The following is a 22,249-nucleotide window of genomic DNA, read 5'->3' as shown; positions in this document are numbered from 1 at the left end:
CCCCTATGCTTCACGGTTGGGATGGTGTTCTTCGGCTTGCAAGCCTCACCCTTTTTCCTCCAAACATAATGATGGTCATTATGGCCAAACAGTTCAATTTTTGTTTCTTTAGACCAGAGGACATTTCTCCAAAAAGAAAGTTCTTTGTCCCCATGTGCACTTGCAAACTGTAGTCTGGCTTTTTTATGGTGGTTTTGGAGCAGTGGCTTCTTCCTTGCTGAGCAGCCTTTCAGGTTATTTCAATATAGGACTTGTTTTACTGTGGATATAGATACTTGTCTACCTGTTTCCTCCAGCATCTTCACAAGGTCCTTTGCTGTTGTTCTGGGATTGATTTGCACTTTTTGCACTAAACTATGTTTATCTCTAGGAGACAGAATGCGTCTCTATCCTGCAGTGGGCCTACCATTTGTGTACCTCAGCAGAAATCCAGATTTGTCAGACCAGGTGATATTTTTCCAATTGTCTACTGTCCAGTTTTGGGGACACTTTGCCCACTGCAGCCTTAGTTTCCTGTTCTTAGCTGGCAGTAGTGGTACCCGGAGGGGTCTTCTGCTGCTGTAGCCCATCCGCCTCAATGTTCAACGTGTTGTACATTCAGAAATGATTTTCTGCATAGCACTGTTGTAATGTGTGTTTATTTGTGTTAATGTCACCTTGCTGTCAGCTTGGACCAGTCTGGCCATTCTCATTAACAAGTAATTTTCACCAACAGAACTGCTGCTCGCTGGATGTTTTTGGTTTTTCGCACAATTTTCTTTACACTCTTTAGACTGTTGTGTGTGAAAATCCCAGGAGATCAGCAGTTATAGAAATACTCAAACCAGCCCGTCTGGCACCAACAATCATGCCACGGTCTAAATCACTGAGATCACATTTATTCCCCATTCTCATGGTTGATGTGAACATTAACTGAAGCTCCTGATCCATATCTGCATGATTTTATACATTACACTGCTGCCACACAATTGGTTGATTAGATAATCGCATGAATATGTAAATGTACAGGTTTACCTAATATATACTGATATATTTTTATAGCTAATTCTACTGTTTTTACAGGGCAGTGTATGTGAGAAAAACATCTCACATATAATTTTATTTTATGGATAAAGAATCTGACATAAATAATAAGAAATTGTTTACAAAAGGAAAGTTGATATCTTTGTTTATGTAGTGAAAAAGGCAGATACTAAATTTTTTTTTTTTTCTACACACATTTAAAAAATAAAAAAGTAGGGAACTCCAAAACAGATTACAGGTAGTTGATTTTTCTTTGATATGAAGTTGGCTTATTTGTTGCATTGATTCATCATACATGCATACATTACTCTAATGAATATAGTCCACATTAATATTCAGCAAACTATTTTGACAGTCATTGGGATGAGTAATGCAGTTCCTCTTGTTGACCAGAAGAGGACAGACTCATGCAGCCAGTTAAACCAGAAGCCTTTTCTTTGCAGTGGGGCTTTATGGATCTTTCTCAGGCAGGCGTTGAAAAACGCCTTTTAAGGGCATGAGATTCAAGTGAGAGCTGGGCGTGATGCCTGCTGACGTTCAACAGTCTTCACCAGAAGTTTGAAATGAAGCATTACCATCACAATGACACAGTGTTATATATATATATATATATATATATATATATATATATATATATATATATATATATATATATATATAAATAAAAATAAAGGGAAATGGAAATAGGCAAATCAGATGACCTGAAGGAATAGTATTCACTCCGATTCCACGGAAACATGAAGGGACAATCGTGTGTGGCGAAACCATAATCGAGTTTAGTAGCTAACTGCGCATGCTCAGTAATCATCCGCTCAGAATGGTGTCATTTTGAACCCTGTGCCAGTGATTAAAAATAAGATTCTGTGAGAGGATTCCTTACCTCTCAGAAGTCAGTGCAGGCAGATCATCACTGAGCAAGACACACATTTACCCCAGCGTCAGAAATTAACAGGGCTTGGGGCAAAAAGTACACTTAAAGGGACAAAAATGCCCCAAATATTTAAATTGTGGGGGCGAAATTTGCTAACCTTTAATTATATTTTATTAGAGTCTGCTTTCAGCCTATCTAGTTTAGTTTTATATATTTGACATATATGGAAGACACACACTGTGTTTTAAATGGTTAGAAAAACATTGTTCTTGTAACAGTGCACTCTCTATGAGCAGGTGAAATATGCAACAGTGCAGCTATTGTTCTAATGATTACAGCAAATCAACCTGCTCAAGATATGAACATGTATAGACCTAGTCAGTTTCGCTTTTGTTGTTCCTGTGGAAGTATTGTGCAGAATCAGTGAACACTTATGGAGAGAAGTAAACTCTCATTTACTTCTTGCAGAGAATTACTGATGAACTATGAGGTACAGTATTTATGGACTATAATATTTGAACAAGCTATGGCAGTGTCCCACACTGGTTTCCTAGCCAGCATATATGCTTTCCTGAAATAACACATGCTGTATCTTCTTATTATTCTAGCCTTAAAGAGATAATTCACTCCAAAATTATTATTCGGTCATCTTGTGTTCATCCTCATGTTGTTTCAAACTTGTATGACTCTTTTTATTTTCTCTCCACAAAACAAGATGTTAGATAGAATGCTAGCCTCAGTCAATATTCACTTTCATTGGGAGGGAGAGATAACGAAAGTGAACATGGGCATCACTACATTTCTTCAGATCACTGTAAATGATGTCCTATTATGCATTTAGAGTAGGTATCTCTTCCCATTGGTGTATTTATTATGAAGCTCAAAATATATAACAACATATTCCCTTTTGTAATGTAATTTTAAGCATTTATGTTTAAATTCTATGTAAAATATTAGGGAACTTATTATTCATCCCCAAGTTTCTGTAGCAAGTGTTGCATAATATAGTTATTTGTATTGAAAGTTCGTTTTTGGTAAACTAGCTCTGTAGATCTCAGCTGAACATGTTTCTGACAGGCACAGACAAAGCCTGAAACAAAAGCATATCAGTTTTAACTATGCAAAAGTGTGGATAGGTGGGCTATCTCTGGCATAACTTTACAATCACTTTCTGTGGCAGGTCCAGAATGCAAGTTGAGACATGAGGTTTCTCTCTTTCTTTTCTCTGCTCCTTCTTTCTCCTTCCCTTTACTGCCACTTTCTTTCCGCAGCCTTATATGGTAAAAGTCTTTCAGCACAGCTGTATACAGGAAATGGTGAAAACCTTAGCAACCCATGCTCATAGAAGTGCGTGCACTCATCCGCACACACACACACTCTGTCTATTTGGTGTTCATTTGTTTATGCTTCACCTTATTAATGTTTCCACTGAGCCCTTTAAACATGTAATGAAATATTCTAACAAAAGATCTCATTCTTTAAGTTGTTATTTTTGCTATCTTTATTTTTCTGACATATCCTGCCCTTTAATTTGCATGTCATAGCACGCACACACACTCACACACACACACACACACACACACACACACACACACACACACACACACACACACACACACACACACATACTTGAACGATGTCATGAGCACAACCATTTCTCATAGTGGCTTCATGTGTGAAGCATGACACCTAGCTGTTTAAGAATCTCAAGGGCTCTCTGTGTGTTAAAAGATATCAGTAGTCCTTGTAATCCACGTGACTTTTTTTCTCTCAAAAATCTCTTCTCTAATGGGACTGTTTTAAATTATTTTGGCTTTGCTCATTATGTGTGAAGGAAAAGCAAAACAAAATTATTTGATTGATTGGTTTGAAATAACACATGCAAAAAAAGTAACAAATGGTTGCGGGTAGTAAAGGCAGCACAGAAGTAATCAATAAGACTCCAGTGGTTTAATCCGTCTTCTGAAGTGATCCAAACGGTTTTGGGTGAGAACAGACCAAAAATGTAACTCCTTTACTGTACATCTTGTCATTGCAGTCTCTAGGCTTGATCATGATTTCAAGCTCTATTACACTTCCTAGTACTTGACCTAGATGGCACTAGGATGAATAATCAAGCTTAAAATCATGATCGCCAAGGAGACTGTTGATGTCAAGATTTATAGTGAAAATGGAGTTACATTTTGGTCTGTGCACACCCTAAAGCGCATGAATTGCATCAGAAGGGGGTTAGGTTTAGGATAGCAGTCATATAGATTAATTTAATGCTGCCTTTATGAGCTTTTTAGAGCTTCAAAGTTTTGAGAGCTGAAATATTCTTCTAAAAATCTTTGTGTTCTGCAGAAGAAAGAAAGTCATACACATCTGGGATGGCATGAGTGTGAGAAAATGTTAAGAGAATTCTCATTTTTGGTTGAATTATTCCTTTGAGAAAAGAGCATTGATCATCTATTATTAAATGCTACAGAATCAAGTTTTCATTAACTCATTCAGTACTTGAGTGCATTTGTGGTTGGCAGCTGTAACATTAAACAGCTATGTGAGAATATCTGAGCAGAGTATTCTGGCGGACCTCTTGCACACTCAATCCAGTTCTCATTGTAATATAGCTATAAAATGTACTACATTAACTTGACTTTTAATTTCCAATACATATTGTAAGATTGCAGCACTTTAAAATCTAATAAATTAAGTTTTAATAAAAAGTGAGGGCAACTGGGATGGCATGTATTTTATTACAGGGGGTATGAGTTTTAGAATGATTAATTAGTCATCATCAAACACTCAGATTTATTTAGGACTACGCTTGACCTTTCATAGTACTGCATATTTCTCTATTTTGGATTGCATGGCTCCTATAAGTGTGCCAGTACTTGATCAATACATAAATATCTTTGTTACCCAGCTTGTTGACCCATATACAAAAGAGTTATAGCCCAATTAAAAGCAAATTTCTTGCGGATCAACAATTCAGAAAGATACATAAATTTGGTTTGGAAGAATCAATTAGCGCCATCTCAGATTTTGAATAAGGAGGACGGGCTTTGTGGGAAGGGTGCATACTTCCTGTTTCAGTACAAAGAATTGAGTTGGTAGCTGCTTTACTCCATTTACAGTATGAAGTTTTGTCAGCTCCTATATTTTGTTGCTCACCATCACTTAATTAGCATTACAAATTGAGCCTTCTCATTGCTCTAGAGCATTCAAAAGGGGGCTGAATCCAACCCACGAATGAACATACGGTCACTGAATGTTGGGAATGCATGGACTCTTGTACAAAGAGTGTTCTGTATTTGCAAATGTGTGAAAATATTGTTGTTCTCTTGAATCAGTCTAATCTTATGGCTATTTTCTGACAACCAGTCAGCCTTTCTTTAAATTTGGTCTTCAAATAACTCCAGAACTTTAAAGACATGTTTTTAGTTCACATGGACATGGATCAACAACTTAAAAGAACATGGGTAGAGAACACTGTCTGAATTGTTGGGAACCCCACTGATAATGGGGATCGTACTCTTTGCTGGCAGGTTAGTGACGATGGAACCAATGAGCCAGGTTTGGCTAGTAGGAGCACAGCTTGTTAGCCCATGACAATGACAGCACTGTGCCAGAATTTGAATGGTACAGAGGAACATTGAGAAGTGAACCATTCACTCACTCTCAAAAGACCCCCTTTCTCGCCCCAGTTCAATCCCATCATCTTCCATCCACCAAAGCCAGACCCAATCAAAAATAACCACCAATAGTCCTTCTAAATCATGCTCACATTGCATCCTTATCAGTGGCGCTAAGCTGGCTCAGCATTTAGGCACTGTAGATGTAAATACAGAGGTTTGGATGTAAACAACTTTTACAACTTTCCTTTGAACAGTACCTCCAAAGACTCAGCGAGCTAACCCTTTGTAATAAGGCTAAAACAGCAGAACTTGGTTTCTTCCACAGAAAGTTAACAGAACACTGTGTTTGTTCTTGGCAGACTCCTCCCACACAACTTAACATAACTGGCAATCAAAATAAAATAGGAAAAATTGTTGCTAACAAATGTATTATGTGATGTACGTGGCTCATTTGAAGACAAAATATGTTAATACATATACAATACATTTCTATAATAGTCACACAAAAACTGATCACATGACTTCAGAAATGTGTGTGGGTTATGATTAAGTATGCTTGAACTGGGAGGCCTCGGGAATGCAGGAAAGATCTGAGCAGAATAGCTGGCAGTAACTTCCTTATGAACAAGATGCCAAGGAATCCACTGAAACATGTCCGCGCACACACACTTTCTGTCAAAACACAGTCTGTATGACAGAGAGTCCTAGTAAAGCAAGCGAGCAATGCTCTTGGCTGAAGTTGAGATGTTCTCAGAACATGCAAATAAGAAAAAGGACCATCCTGCATGACTGTGTGTGAGTTTGACTTAAACAAGCCATTCTTGATGCCAAGAATCAAAACAAAACTGGCCCTTCTCTGTGGCAGGAGACTAATTAACCTTCATGTGTAATTTATCTCATTAAAGCAGCCCCACAGTAACTTAGCGACACCTGTTCTGCCCATGCATGCTTTTTAAACTAAGCTCATTTAAAAACACACACCTCATGCTTGCAGTGTAAATGGTGTCATCTGTTATTGAGTGGCACGTTGAAAATGTGCCACTCACGCCTCACTCACGGAGGATGTGTGAACCTGCCGTTACAGTCCCAAGACAAAAGAGAGTCCACCCCACCTAACCCCTAATCGTCTCTATGATATTCGGATCCTTAGATATGGCTTGGGTCCCTCCTCCAATCTAAGTTTATGGGATTGTTTTGTCCATTTTATAATCCATCATGCAAAAATCATAAATCTGACTTCTTAGAAAAGCAACAGAACACCTCTCCTCTTCAAACCACACAATTTGAGGTATTATTCATGTCTTAGCACATGCCAAAGTGTATTACTTAGGGTTAAGGGTTGTGGTTAGGGTTTAAAACCCTAACCCTATGAATAAGCTATGGTAACAGTGAGGGTGGCCTTAAAAATCACCACTAAATACACTCGTATAGGGTTATGATGTTGCAGCGCAACACACTTTCCAACCTACTGTCCAGTTGCGACTCTGCCATAGCAATGCGAAGCTCTACCAACCCAATTGAATAATCTATTAGGAGAATGCAAACAGCAAACAAAGCAGATCTTTCACAGGGCCCCAATTTCTGCCTTCTTTTAGAGTGTTCTCTTACGTCTACATTCCTCGAGGCTCCCTTGCCACCAAAACTCAGCGTCATAAAAGCAGCCTGGAAGAAGCTTATAGATTATGGATTAAGCAATTATGCAGTTGGGTTTACATCTGTTGGACTAAATGGCAGACTGGGAGAGTAGGAGAGATTGAGGACAGAGAAGAATAGAGGTTAGAATGGGGGGGGGGGTATGGAGGGAGGTGACAAGCTTTAGAGCAGTTTGGAGCCCATCTGACCACAGTGGTGGCCATGACAACAACTGGGACTCCCCTAAGCCCCCTGGAATTGTTAATATTTGTGCAGAAGAGCAGTGCTGTGCCAAGTGGCTTGCATTACCTAAGCGGAACAAGAGGCCCAATCGTTCACAGCCAATAGTCAAACATGCACAAATATTGTAAAAAGCAAAATGGAATACACAAGGACAAAACATCTTGAAAAAAATGACGATTTTATTCTGAAATGATTGCTTTTGTGCACATCTTCTTTCTTTTCTTGGCACCTGGAGGCATTTTTATTCCCAAGGAAGAACCACAGGTCATATTGTTAATGTAAATAAAGCCTATAATAATAATAATAATAATAATAAACATTCTTAGGAGTTTTAATTCAAACTGAAATTTAAGCTACACTAGAGAAATGGCTGCTCCTTGGTTAAGTGGAGAGTGACACAGCCAAAGTAGTTTGGGGTAGTATTTAAGTCTATACCCCCTTGCATGCAAGTTAGCCAGTCACAGTGCAGCGTCTGCAAACAATCATGCACACACACATACACAAACGCACACATTCCATGATGTCTTCCTCTCCATGGGAGATTAAGACAGTAAACACAGTGGTCTGTATTAGAGGAGTCAGCAAGCAGATGAACATTCATTTAGACCCCTATACAATGCTGGACTCACATGCTCTTCATTGCTTCCATTGAGAATGTTATGAAAGCATATCACAGTGATGGCAACTCTGATCATAAGCCAAGGGAGCTTCCTCAAAAACTCTAATTACAGTTACAAAAATGCCACTGAAGAAAACCATAACCTCATAGCACTAGATGAGATGACAGTGAGATGATGCACAGTACAGTAGATCAATCATCAATGACCAAACTGGTGAGAGGGATGGGTCACCTCGACTTTGCCAAGTAAGATGTGATTTTTGGATCAACATATTTTGAGTCCTGACTGGAACAAGATAGTATAAGGAAAATAATCCTCCAAAAAACCCTATTCCAAACCTGCACCTTAAACTATCCATTAACTACCAATAAATCAGAGGGAAATGACAGATTAAATGGTTTAAAAGCCCTAACTGCCAACCCTAAGCCTAACCTTAAACCCCACCCCTTTCCCTGAAGATGAACTGGTTCATATAAATGTTGTTCCAAAGCTAACAAGTCTGTAGATTTTTTAACACATCCTGCCTGGCAAAATCACAGTTCCCAAGGGGGATGAGGTATGTATGTTTGTGTTTGTCTAAGTGCGTGTATGTGTTTGTTTGTGGGTGCATGTATGAGATGAGTTTTCCCCTTCCTTCTCATCCAGTTTGGATGTCCCAACCCCATGGAAACCCCACTCCAAGTTCTATTCAGCTTGGGCATCGTAATTGGCCCCACCAGCTTTCTTCAGCTCATTGCGGAGGTAGTCTTCCTCCAACTCCCGGGGATCACTGATCATGAACTCCTTGGCAAAGTTCTGCAAGGAAAACAAAGGGAATGATTCTACTGATGTGGGATGCAGGGATAGGAAAAGAGAGATTTTGTGCATGGATGCAACAATTTGTTTAAAGTGTCAGTGAAATCCACAATGACCTGTGTGCCTGGGCATGTCTTATTTTGTAAGTTTGAGACTTTGCATACAGTACGCAAGGTGGAATCGGGAAACACAAAACTGAAAACCCACCTGAACAATGTCTTTTACCAGTGTCTTGTCAGTGCTGATCTTAGCTCTTTGTAGTCCACTGACATTCTCACCAATCCAGGTGATGAGGGTGAACTTGGCTCGCTTACTCATGGCATCACCCGTTGTGATCCTCACAAACCCAAAGAGACGGTCATCATCTGAGATTTAAAGAGAAAGCAAGCCTGAACAAAGAGGACTGACTTTGAAATAAAGAGGAATGGTTGCAATTTTCTTGGATATTTTTGTTTTTCATAAATCAACACAAAATGCAGTTCACAAACCATTTTACTTCTGTAAGCGGCCTTATTTCCAAGTGAAACATGATATTTAACAAGGAAATAAAAATCTAGGGCAGGACCTGATTTAAGACAGATTTATGACATCAGCCAAAAAGGAAAGCCGTTTCACATTTTTTATGGAAGTGCTGGACTTGATTTTCCTAAGACATTGTTTTATGTGGAATCATGTGCACAATGACACCAGGTATGTGCATTAAGAAAGTAAACAAGGTCAATTGTAATGTAGTCTTTAATATCAACATCACAATGTTATCCATTGTTTTGTCTCTACAGCTCAGCTGAACTATGACAAGGTCGAGCTCTGATCTGAATAAACACTATCCCTATTGTAGGAAGTGTTTTGAATCTACAGTATTGCATTGTTTTCAATTCCAGAGAAAGATGTCATAATATGAAATACAATCTGAGAACATAATGTGCAAGTGATGAACAGGGCTAAGAAACTGAGCTACAATAACATCATAATACATGTGGAAAAACAAGGCAGGGAGAATGTGGGTGAGGACGGGAGTTGTTTTAGTTAACAGCAGTGGTCGACCAATATATCGCAGAGGCCGATACATTTTCCTGTTTGGCCGATTTTTCCTTGAAGGCGCCGAAAATCGCCAGCTTGCATGTGAAGAGACTGATACATGTAAACTTCCAGTCATGGTTCGTTTTGTTGTTGCATGCATCGTGTTACTACAACAATAGGCCAATGTGCAACACAGTGTCATTTAAACGGTCCACATCAGAGCCGCGGCAGACGAGTTTGAGCTCATAATGTTAAAGTACTCACCTGTTTCATTCACCCTCTCTCTCCTCAACAGTTCCCTGTAACTTTTAACTGTCTTGTCTATTGATAAAATAATCATTGAAAGATCTCGATCTACATTCAGATACCCACGCAATCTCATTTCTAAATGGCAACGATTCTGCAATGTATATTAACGTTCTCGTGGCATACCTTTGTAAAGCGGTCAAATTTAAATGAGAAATTCACTTCACGACATGTTTTTAAATGTTGATCATTTAAACTTTAAATGGCATCAACAAAACACAGTGCTCCTGCATGAGATGCTGAATAAACTAAACCGCAACAGCCAAAGACGTATGTGCAGCATAGTGGTTTACAAACTGTAGGGTGCAGCCACGATTAGCTAGGAGTGTGACGGAATCTCTGCTCAATTCAATATTTTAATAGCCACAGATCTGACTAAATTCGTTACCTGTGCAACTGTTTGATTACAGCCGGCTGCTTTGTATGTGCGCTTGTGTCTCGTGATGAATGCAGCACTCCTGCACGAGATTCTATGCTGTTTTTTTAAATCAAAATACCCCTCTTTAGGTGATATTAAGACGATGTCGAAATGTATTTAGGCTCCATGATGTCTGTAATAGACATTTAGGCATTGTTATGGCATCAAATCAGTATTAATGTAGATCTATTAGTAAAATAACAGTTTATTGCATATTTGCCTACCAGAGCAAAACTAAGTTGACAAAACTGTTAATGAAGCTTTTTTTCCACTCGTTTTGCTTTTTCTTAGCATGTGAGAAACAGGCTAAATCATTTCATTTATTTTTTAACAGAATTATTTTATTTATTTATTTGCAATAATAACAAGGTGCTGTTTAGTTTGTAATGTATTGGTTGTGTCCTCTTGTGGATTTAGGACATTTTAAATGTATATATTTGATTTACAACTTTATTGCATTTTTGCATAGATTGAAGAAGAAAACATTTTGTCAGAACCTCTAGTAAATTACAAGTTACTTTGTTTAGTACCCTTATATTCAGGTTTTGTAAATCACATAAGCATTTTTATTATTATTTTTTTATTTATTTTTTTGAGAATCATGAGAGAATCGTGATCTTTATTCTAAGCAAAAAATACAAATAAAAATGCTTTGCTTATCCCTAATAATGATAATAGCCTACTGCCAGTCTAACCAAACCCCTCAAGTTAAGAAAACCCTTCCTGGTAATACCCTTACAATTATAACTAAAGGTTTTCTTAACTTAAGAGGTCTGTTGCAACCAGGCCTTTATGCTTACACTACACATACATAAATACTATATACATATAAAGCATTTGCTGTAGGGCAGTATTAATTTGTTTTAACCCTCCTATTGTCCTTCGAGTCATTTTTGACCCACACTGAAAACCATTCTCTGTGGTCCCCAAGTGTATAATAATATATACTGAATATTAATGAATGAATGAATGAATGAATGATGCATTATATGAATGATACATAATTTTTAAAGAATTTAAAAAAAAAATGGCTGCAAAAAGCATCACACTCTAGTTCCATCCTGACTTGCAAAAATGTATTGTGTATGACTTAAAATAGTTAAATAAGATCTTAGCAGGACTTTCCTGGAAAACTAATTCCCAGGTGAATTCCCCTGGCACTTCTTGACACTGATATTATCTGGTTTTCTGTTGTTGATTAACTTGGTTTAAGGTTTAAGAACCTAAATCAATAAATCAAAGTCACATTACAAAGACATTTGAAGGGCCTCTGTTGTATTTTACAGAACTGAAACCTTGAATTTGGGAAATGAGCAATGCTTACCAGCACCCCATGTGTCAACATACCAAGTCAGCTGCAGGAAAGCATGGACGGTGGTAAAAAAGACGAGTGTGCTGTCTCTTTTACAATTCTATGAAAACAATGTCATTTTCTCAATGTGAGGACCTTAGTTGCCCACACGAATGATTCCTCTTGTACGTAGGGTGTAAGGTCTAATTTCCAATAAGTCAGTGTATATGTGCTGACTAATTACATTACATGCCTACTTACAGTATATGCTAGACAATGATGATGATGCAGCAAAAATAAAATAAAAATACTACATATAAACTGTTAGACCACTCTTAAAGCCTTATAAAGTTAAATGTTTGACGAGCTTCAGATTTCAGTGCAAAGTCAATTTTTTAGAATATATGTTTACTGAACAAATGTCAAATATTGTACTTGTGCCAGGGTTTCTATATCCTATCATAACAACACATAATAAAGTTAATGCAATTCAGTTGAATTCAATGCAATTCATTTAACAGTCTTATGGGTGGCTATGTCGTGAACTTTACAACAAAAGGATGTTACAAAGTATTCTCCAGCAATGGAAGAGTTAATATATGTTAAACTGCTTCATAAAGGATGACATCCTTGTTCATCTGTGAAAGTACAGTGGCAAAAGCCAAAGTATTACAACACTTCCATAAGTTTATGTCTGCCAGCGGCTGCTCAACATACTCTTTGGAGACTGAGCACCACGCCCAAATCTCTGTTCATTTAGGATGACAGGATGTGAGGTGAGAAATTACATAATTTTCATTCTCTCAGTGCAACCTGATTCTCGGGTCTTCTTTACCGTTATAAAATACACTTTATTCTGTATACTGCACAATGTAGCTCAATATATCCCCCAAACCACAGACACATTTAAATAAATATCAGTTGAATTATAATGCCTTACATTTACTTAATTCACTACATATTTTTGTAAGAATTCTAATGCCTCTGTTTAAACTTATCACCAGTTTCTCACCCTGACAAGGCTGTAGTCCTTTCATTTCATTTAGGACAAGTATGAAACCATATATGGTATTGTCTAACTAAAGAAATACTTCCGTGTGGTCAATGTGACGTAGACTTTAACACATGATTGATTGATTAATTGCCTCTGCTGAGCAAAAAGTACCTAAGTATACATTCATTAAATTTCCTCAACAATAATCAATGCATGTGAACAGCAGAGAATGGACTCACCTGTACACTGACTCTTGAACTCTGCATAGTCGGACCCGTGACCCGCTGGTACAATGGTAGATCCGTCATACTTGAAAGATGCCCTTTAAAACAGCAAAACGGATAGTTTATAACTGTTGCCAAAATGCTACTATGGCTGTTACGCTAAACCTAGTGAGCGCCCTAGTTAGATAGCATGTCTGTGCCTAAATGCGCATCTATGTCCCAAAATGCCGTCTAGGTAGACTGCGCACTAGGTTAGTGTTCAAGAATCATCCTTACGTGTTGCCATAGAGCCATGCTGTCATATTCATATCAAAACTGCATTTTATAGGCTTGTTACAATGTATCCGTAAAGAGATTCCATTTGATGAAAATGTAACGAGTTCAGCGACAGCGCGCCAAAACAGAGCACTGTCTAGTCAAACCAAGACAATCCACTGCAGGCTTCACTCACCAGCAGATATCAGAGCCGTCGTCTCGGACCAGATTGTATGCTTCTCTGCAAGCATCTTTGTCGATTCGCGTTGCCATTGCGACGATGAAAAAGAGAAACAAAGAACAAAGCCAGCAGGAATGAGACGCTGACGTATTTTAAATCCCAAAGTGTGATTGAGGAGATGTAGACAGGCTGGTGTGACAGGGAGATGTCTTCTCTCAGTGGTATGGAGTGGCAAGTAATTTCACGACTTGATTCATTTCCTATTGCCACTTAATGGGCGTTAGTAAGGATAGTCTGTCAGGTTAATGTTCCAGTGAATAAGGCAATAGTACTTCCTCCTAACGGCCAACCTGGGTATTGTGCTAAATTAAATCCGCCCAGTTTGGTTTGATGTCTTCTGACAGTTTGTATGAGTTACTCTGCCATCTTGTGGATCTCGCTGTTTAGCACGAGCACAAAGGGTTGCGCTCATCAGGTATGCAATATTTGGATAAAAGACAATTTGCATACTGTAAATATCTAAATCTCACGGAAATATGTCGGGGTTATATTTCACCTCAAAAGGCAAAAAAAAAAAAAAACTGTATTTAGCATAAAGAAAATGAAGTCTACTTTTATTATTATAAAGGTTCTTTGCATTGACTTGAGACATTTAGACATACATCGTTCAGGCAGAATGATTTTGATTTAAATCAGCATAAAAATATTACCATGTTTTTTAAATATTTTACAATTTAAAAGAGCAATATCTAACATTGACATCAAGCGTTTAAAATGGGTACTGCAGCCCAAATTCAAATATTGGAGAGAGTTGTCTCTCCCGCCCCCTCCTCCCCAGACTCGAAGCTCACGCGGGTTGTCAGGTTGAGGACACGCAACAGGAACGAGCAATCTGACAATGGCAAACGACGAGCCTTACACCGTAAGTTGATCAGCTAAGGATCAACTTACAGTTGACAGGATTGTGGGATTTCATAGGCAGCGAAGGATACATCTATGCTGCCTTCTAAAATCGATCAGATAAAGGTAGCTCAGTAGACAGGATATGACACGAATATTGGATTTGGACATGCCTTCATCCCTTCCTACCTCCATATACAGCCTCCGAAGTCCTCCAAAGTATTTTCCTGTTTTCGGACGCAGCCTGTGTATGCATTAAGCTCTAGGAAGTTTAATCAAGCTTGAAATCACAATCGTGCCTAGACTGCAGTGGCAAGAGGTTCATGCCTAGATCACTTCAGAAGACATGGATTAAACTGCTGGAATCGAATGGATTACTTTTATGTGCTTTTTGGTGCTTCAAAGTTCTGGTCACCATTCACTTGCATTGTATGGACCTGCAGAGCTGAGATCTTTTAAAAATCTTCTGTGTTCTGCAGAAGAAAGAAAGTCACAAATCTGGGATGGCATGAGGGTGAGTAAATTACAAGAGAATTTTCATTTTTGGGTAAAATATTCCTTTAATTGTCATGGAAATAATCTCAATACAAAACAAATAAAAGTTCCTTAAAAAAAGCCTTTGTGTTCTTCATGCCAAATGTAGTAAATATAATTTCTTTTTTTTTTTTTTTTTTTTTTTTGACCCAGAAATGTTCTGGAAAGTTTTTGTACAGGATTTACAGTCCATAAGGTTAACTAAGTAAACAATGCATAATTCAGAACTGTTCAGAAAGGTATTAGATACTCAAAGGTAGGACAACCCAGGGGCGGACTGGCCATAAAAGGAGAACTGGGACTTTAACTTTTAACTTAACTTTTGGGCCAGTTTTAATTTCAAATCCAGGGCCGATTTCTCTTCCAAATCCGCCCTTGGGGCAACCTTTCATTTACATAAATTTGTTTATGTATTGGTGACAATTTGGAAAAACATCCTTGCACGGTATGTCATTTTTATATCTGCAGAGTAGTGTAAGCTGAGCCGGTGTGTAAACCCACTCGTCCCACATCCTGTATTCTTCATGCAAATGCATTCTTGCACGCCTACTGGGCAGGAAACAGAATTTATAGTGAAAAAGGACATAAATATTGATCTGTTTCTCTCTCTCACACACACACAGCTGAGATATTCTTCAAAAATTGTTTGTGTTCTGAAGAAGAAAGTCGTACACATCTGGGATGGCATGAGGGTGAGTAAATGAAGAGATAATTTTCATTTTTGGGTGAACTTTCCCTTTAAAGGCCCCCGCCAACTAGTGCTAGCAAATCTGGTAAAGCTGGTACCGCCATCTGTACAACTTAATGGCACCAGTGCCACTGCTTTCTAATATTATTTTGGAGAACAAACAGGTTATGCTTAAGAAAGACTAGCAGAACAAACTAGAGAAGGAGGGTCAGGAAATGTCAAATCTAATAACATCTTATTCTTTTCTGCAATACAATATCTTTCCTTAACGTGAGACTGGTGGAAATGGTGCCATAGTTTAAAAATTAATTCAAAATATTTCTTTTATTTATAGGGTGCCCCTGTGAACCAGCAGTGTGTGGATTTCTATCTGGGGAGTGGGGACTATGGAGGACTGTCTTATAGCCATGGGTGGACGCAATGATAGCGGCACTTTGTCCTCTGTAGAAATATACACTATATTGCCAAAAGTATTTGCTCATCTGCCTTTAGACACATATGAACTTAAGTGACATCCCATTCTTAATCCATAGGGTTTAATATGACGTCGGCCCACCCTTTGCAGCTATAACAGCTTCAACTCTTCTGGGAAGGCTTTCCACAAGGTTTAGGAGTGTGTTTATGGGAATTTTTGACCATTCTTCCAGAAGCGCATTTGTGAGGTCAGACACTGATGTTGGACGAGAAGGCCTGGCTCTCAGTCTTCGCTCTAATTCATCCCAAAGGTGCTCTATCGGGTTGAGGTCAGGACTCTGTGCAGGCCAGTCAAGTTCTTCCACACCAAACTCGCTCATCCATGTCTTTATGGACCTTGCTTTGTGCACTGGTGCGCAGTCATGTTGGAACAGGAAGGGGCCATCCCCAAACTGTTCCCACAAAGTTGGGAGCATGGAATTGTCCAAAATCTCTTGGTATGCTGAAGCATTCAGAGTTCCTTTCACTGGAACTAAGGGGCCAAGCCCAGCTCCTGAAAAACAACCCCACACCATAATCCCCCCTCCACCAAACTTCACAGTTGGCACAATGCAGTCAGACAAGTTCCGTTCTCCTGGCAACCACCAAACCCAGACTCGTCCATCAGATTGCCAGATGGAGAAGCGTGATTCGTCACTCCAGAGAATGCGTCTCCACTGCTCTAGAGTCCAGTGGCGGCGTGCTTTACACCACTGCATCCGACGCTTTGCATTGCACTTGGTGATGTATGGCTTGGATGCAGCTGCTCGGCCATGGAAACCCATTCCATGAAGCTCTCTACGCACTGTTCTTGAGCTAATCTGAAGGCCACATTAACTTTGGAGGTCTGTAGCAATTGACTCTGCAGAAAGTTTGCGACCTCTGCGCACTATGCGCCTCAGCATCCGCTGACCCCGCTCTGTCATTTTACGTGGCCTACCACTTCGTGGCTGAGTTGCTGTCATTCCCAATCGCTTCCACTTTGTTATAATACCACTGACAGTTGACTGTGGAATATTTAGTAGCGTGGAAATTTCACGACTGGACTTGTTGCCCAGGTGGCATCCTATCACAGTACCACGCTGGAATTCACTGAGCTCCTGAGAGCGGCCCATTCTTTCACAAATGTTTGTAGAAGCAGTCTACATGCCTAGGTGCTTCATTTTATACACCTGTGGCCATGGAAGTGATTGGAACACCTGAATTCAATTATTTGGATGGGTGAGCGAATACTTTTGGCAATATAGTGTATCATCCTGCAGAGGACCACTGGGCCTATGTAGCAGGATTGTCCAGGTTTTCTATTTGTTTTTCATCACTTGCTCTTTTGGTTATTGGAAATGTGTTCCAGGGTTGGGCAAAATTCAGAACTGACTTAATTTCCATAAGAAGTTGAATTCAACATGCCCACAGGATGTTGAATTGGATTTTGTATAGGAATGACACGAAGAGGAATTAACTGAATTACAATTCAAAGAAATTTAGCAAAGTCCCCCATTCTGAACGGTGCACAGTCCTAATGTACTGTAGCTGTTCATCTATTTGTACTTCTGTCACAAATAAGGATAATTGACCCTTCTCTAAGCTCCATCCCCCCTTGGTTACGGTTGCTCACTCTGAGAAGCTCTGCAGAACTCCTCATTGAAATGAATGTGAGGCTGCCGTGAACTATGCGTTTTTTGGCAAAATATTCTCATAAACGGAATGGATAATATTTTTACATGGGCTGGTATGAAGAGTGACATTGTAATGCATATTTATATGTAGTTTTTTGTAGAGGTCAACCGATGTATCAGATTTACCGATTAATCAGGTCCGATAGTTGCATTTTTTTTAACCAACGGCTATCGGAAAAAAATAAACTCAGATAATTTCTGATAGTTATTTTTGGTTCATTTCTCCGTGGCCGGCACTGGAGCTTTCTACATTCAGAACACCTTGGTTCAACTATATAACAGCGCCCTCTAGAAGTTAAATAAAAACAATCACTGACTCTGCCTGGAATTTGTTTTGCAATGTGACTAGGCTATTTATAGAGATGGATGCTTCAAACGCGGGTTTAAAACATCGACATAGAAAAGCCAATGTATGTATACAGTACATGTTATTATTATTGTCATCGTACAATAAATAGGTCATTTAAGACAACTAAAGGTGGTTTAATAATTAATTTGTTTATAACTAATCACTGCACTGGAGAATTGCATTGCCAACAAGGTGGAGAGGACGCTAACATTAGCTGTTCGAATGGTTAGAACAGTGTTATAAAGTAAAGGATGAAAACTGCTTACCTTTCCTCTTAATATGCTGTTTTGAATATAAAAAAGTCACTTATGAATTCGTGCAGATCCGTTGAGTTTTTTCTCGGGGTTGAGGAGCGTCCAATTTGTTTCAGTCAGATTACTATAAACATGAGCGCTCCGAAGAGGTTTTGTTTCTAAGTTAATTTATAAGTTAATTATCAGTAGTAAATCAATCATTAATGCCAACCTTATATGAATATACTGCCTGAGTTTTGCATCCTTCAGAAGACCAAGCGCGATCACAGAACATTGCGTGAATGCACACGCAGAGGAACAGTTTTATAGTGTTTCGTGTAAGTTTTCAAAAATTTTCTCCATTCTGACAAACTGAACATCTGTCCTAGCTTCCTAATTTTATGACGTAGTTATGTACAAAAAAACTAAGCATGGTAAAATATATCCATCTGAAATAAATGTGATAATCATGAGACATTGTTATTTAATACAGTGTGTTCATGTGAGGGCACATACTATAGACAATGCCATTCTAAAATTACCTTTAAAAAGACAAGACTTGAGTTGATTGATTTATAGATTTAATAACAATAAAATAATATAATAAATATTGTCAGTAGTGATGAAGCATCGCTATTTGGCTTAAGGCATTGTTTTATGTTACTGTTGAACAGCAAACACATTTGACCTGTAATATTTTACTTCATAATTTCATTAATTTCAGATGGCAAAGGCTTTGAAGAAGGTACCAATGTAGGAGAAATGTATTAAAGTATTGCCATGGAAAGTAATACTTACTAAAGTTAAGCACTATTTTACATTGAGTGGAAAGTTTTCATTCCTTTTATACATTTGTAATTATCGGCTGATTAATTGGCTATCGGTCTGTTTTCCCACCTTAGTTATCGGTATCGGATTCAGCAAAACCCACTATCGGTCGACCTCTAGTTTTTTGTCAAATAAATAGTTAAATTACACAGTAATTTGGTTAAAAACTGTGGAGACTGTGAATAAGAATCAAGGCAAATGATTATTACAGTCACTTGAAAAGAGAAAAACGTCATTTAATAGCGATTACACACCTGATAACATTAGTGTAAGTGAACAGAACTGTTTATAACGTCTCTTAACACACTCATTTTGATGCTGTGAACTGTTTATTTACTATCACTTTTACCATGACTTGAATCAATACATAAATTAATTAACATTCAGTTGTTAGCTTTAATTTACCTTGGAGCAAATGTAGGTGATGTTATATGTTCATGAGGGCTGACACAGTTTAATCCATTTCATGCTCTTCTCCAGATTTATTTAAAGATTATTTTGAAAAAAGAAAGAAAAAAACTATGGGTATCCTTCTTGGGTAACTCGTGTCACTATTACAAATGACCCTGCAACAACGTGCTTTACATATTTAGGGTTATTTTGATAAAATCCCGTTTAAAAGTACTCAAACACACATTACTCCCATAGGCTGTCATTGTAAAATAACTATCGCGTGTCAGAGTAATGGCGGCAGGGCAACAGTTGCTAAGACAGGATTTGTCAGAAGCACCTTTATGTCGGGGCTTAGCGAAGGGTCAATATAGACCTTATTCACGCTAGCGCCATCTTTGATTTTTAATGGGAATGACAACGAGGCTGTGAGGGAGAGACTTACAGTCTCTTCAAAGGCGCGAATGGTATAAAGCTGTAAAAAGCTCCTTGATCACATCTGATTTTCCACAACTCATGCTGTCTGGAGTTCTTTGTATACTGAATGTTCTTGGACAGATATTTTATCAATGTTTTGTCCGCAGAATGATCCAAAAACACTTTAAACTGCAGTACAGCCCATTGAAGAGACTGTAAGTCTATCCCGCACAGCTTCGTTATCATTCCCATTAAAAATCAAAGATGGCGCTTGCGTGAATAAGGTCTATCGGCTGTGTCCGAAAACAGGAAAATGCTGCCTCCGGAGGCTGTATACGGAGGTAGGAAGGGACCAAGGCATGTCCGAATCCAGTGTTCACGTCACATCCTATCTACTGAGATACATTCATCTGATCGATTTTTGAAAGCAGCACAGATGTATCCTTCGCTGCCTATAAAATCCCACAATCCTGTGTGTGCGGATCCACAGCAGCTGAGTTGAAGAAAAAAAATGGCAGCCAAAGAGGCAGTTGATAGCCAATTTGTGAATAAATGTTACTTTTTATTAGGGCTGTCCCCGACCAAAGATTTTCCTAGTCGATTAGTAGGCATTAATTTAAGCCATTAGTCGACTATTCGCACGTTTATGATATTAATTTAATTACTTATATATATATATATATATATATTGTGGGGCATCAGAAAATGGTTTGAGTTCCAGGGCTGAGAAAGAATGTTATAAGTAACATTGCTAACTCTGTTCTACATTACAGAGAAATGCTAAACTGTAATAATGAGCCTTTAAAATATAAATTTTACAAGCACACGCACGAAGCGAGCCGCAATGACACCGGCAAAAGCAGTAATGATCCTGAATGTGTCAGAAAAACCAGCAAGGAGACTGTCTGAACATGTTGTTAATTTATATAGAGAAATGCACTTTAGGGTTGTGCCGACAGACAATGATATCGGGGATCGATGATGGTCAGAGTGATCGCCAATAGCTGATGCCTTTGACGATGTCAAGACGATATTTGGCTCGTTTTCCCATGTATTAAATTATTATTAATAGGCTATTATTATCAAATTAATATGACAAATAATTTGCCCGTAGACACACAGACACGTGCTTGCAGAAACACTTTAGCTGTGTGTCATTTGGAAGGATGCGCCCTCCGGAAGTTACATACGTCATCGAGGCTGTCTCGTTTCATAAAAGCGAGTAGGACACTTCGAATGCAGCATTCAAATGCGACCTTCTTTCATGGGAATTCGGAGGATACATGAGGCGTATCCTTCGTGGGCACTCACAACCCACAATTCTTTGCTTCAACGGAAATGTCTAAAAAAATAATGCCAATTTGCCCGTAAATATGATGTTCAAACACAAAGAATGTTAATTCCCAAGTTGAAGTACCTCAGTAGATGGGTGCAGAGTATATAATATGTATAATTATATTAATATATAATTAAAATAAAGTATTAGACTAAAAGTACACCTGTAATATCTATTTTCGTTTCTCTTTACATCCTTTTAACTCTCCTAAATTTTACCTCATACATTCCCTTCTAAAGGGACTTTGTTCCCTTCTCACTCAAAGCGCTCGCGCTTGTTAAAAAGTGGTGTGCTGTCGTAGCAACCATGTTACGTTCCGTTTCTGTTTGTCCTACGAAGGCCTTCTCGTTTAAACAAGATTTGTTTAAAGGAGGACGCTCGATATACTGCAGCCTTCAAAGGACGCGTCCTACCTAGCGTGCAGCCTTCCAAACGAGACATAGCCAGCATTATATTATTAAGAACAGATAACAGAAAAGACGTCTATGCGCATGTATGACATGCTGATACGGAGGCGTGCAGTCTCATGGAACACGCGCATGTAAAAGGTTCTCACTCTTTCTTTGTTTCTGTCTTCTGATTTTTGTTTTTGTTTTTTGTTGCAAGAACAGTATTGTATATGAGTGCTGCAAATGACCTCATATCAGCTCAGGAGGTGTTTTGAGTTCAGTTCATTTTATTTCCACATAGCAGTTCATTGTGCAATGTGCAAATGTCTGCATACCCTTAGTTTTTAATACTATTTATTGCCCCCTTTAGCATCAATGACAGCGTGCAGTCTTTTGTAATAGTTGTCTATGAGGCCCCAAATTCTTGCAGGTGGTATAGCTGCCCATTCGTCTTGGCAAAATGCCTCCAGGTCATGCAAAGTCTTTGGTCGTCTTGCATGAACCGCACGTTTGAGATCTCCCCAGAGTGGCTCGATGATATTAAGGTCAGGAGATTGAGATGGCCA

At 38.6% G+C, this 22,249-nt stretch overlaps 1 protein-coding gene across 1 annotated transcript; it reads right to left on the bottom strand.

Moving 5' to 3' along the window:
• Positions 1-7,547: 7,547 nt before the first annotated feature.
• LOC127417273 (coactosin-like protein) lies at positions 7,548-13,784 on the bottom strand. The gene is made up of 4 exons (XM_051657170.1): positions 13,506-13,784; positions 13,070-13,152; positions 9,009-9,166; positions 7,548-8,801 (listed from the first exon to the last, which is right to left on the bottom strand). Exons 1-4 carry the CDS (start codon positions 13,580-13,582, stop codon positions 8,691-8,693), a joined length of 429 nt encoding a protein of 142 aa, XP_051513130.1. The 5' UTR covers positions 13,583-13,784; the 3' UTR covers positions 7,548-8,690.
• Between the last annotated feature and the right edge of the window lie 8,465 nt (positions 13,785-22,249).

This window comes from Myxocyprinus asiaticus, chromosome 26 (genome assembly GCF_019703515.2).
Source record: "Myxocyprinus asiaticus isolate MX2 ecotype Aquarium Trade chromosome 26, UBuf_Myxa_2, whole genome shotgun sequence".
Taxonomy (NCBI): domain Eukaryota; kingdom Metazoa; phylum Chordata; class Actinopteri; order Cypriniformes; family Catostomidae; genus Myxocyprinus; species Myxocyprinus asiaticus.
The sequence above is the reverse complement of the archived record's forward strand: the minus strand, read 5'-3'. Positions and strand labels throughout refer to the sequence as shown.

Coding starts and splice junctions, on each gene's coding strand:
- LOC127417273 (XM_051657170.1), bottom strand. CDS start 13,582: ATGGCAACGCGAATCGACAAAGATGCTTGCAGAGAAGCATACAATCTG. Junction 13,153..13,505: donor GACGGCTCTGATATCTGCTG/GTGAGTGAAGCC, acceptor GCTGTTTTAAAG/GGCATCTTTCAAGTATGACG. Junction 9,167..13,069: donor GTTCAAGAGTCAGTGTACAG/GTGAGTCCATTC, acceptor TTTAAATCTCAG/ATGATGACCGTCTCTTTGGG.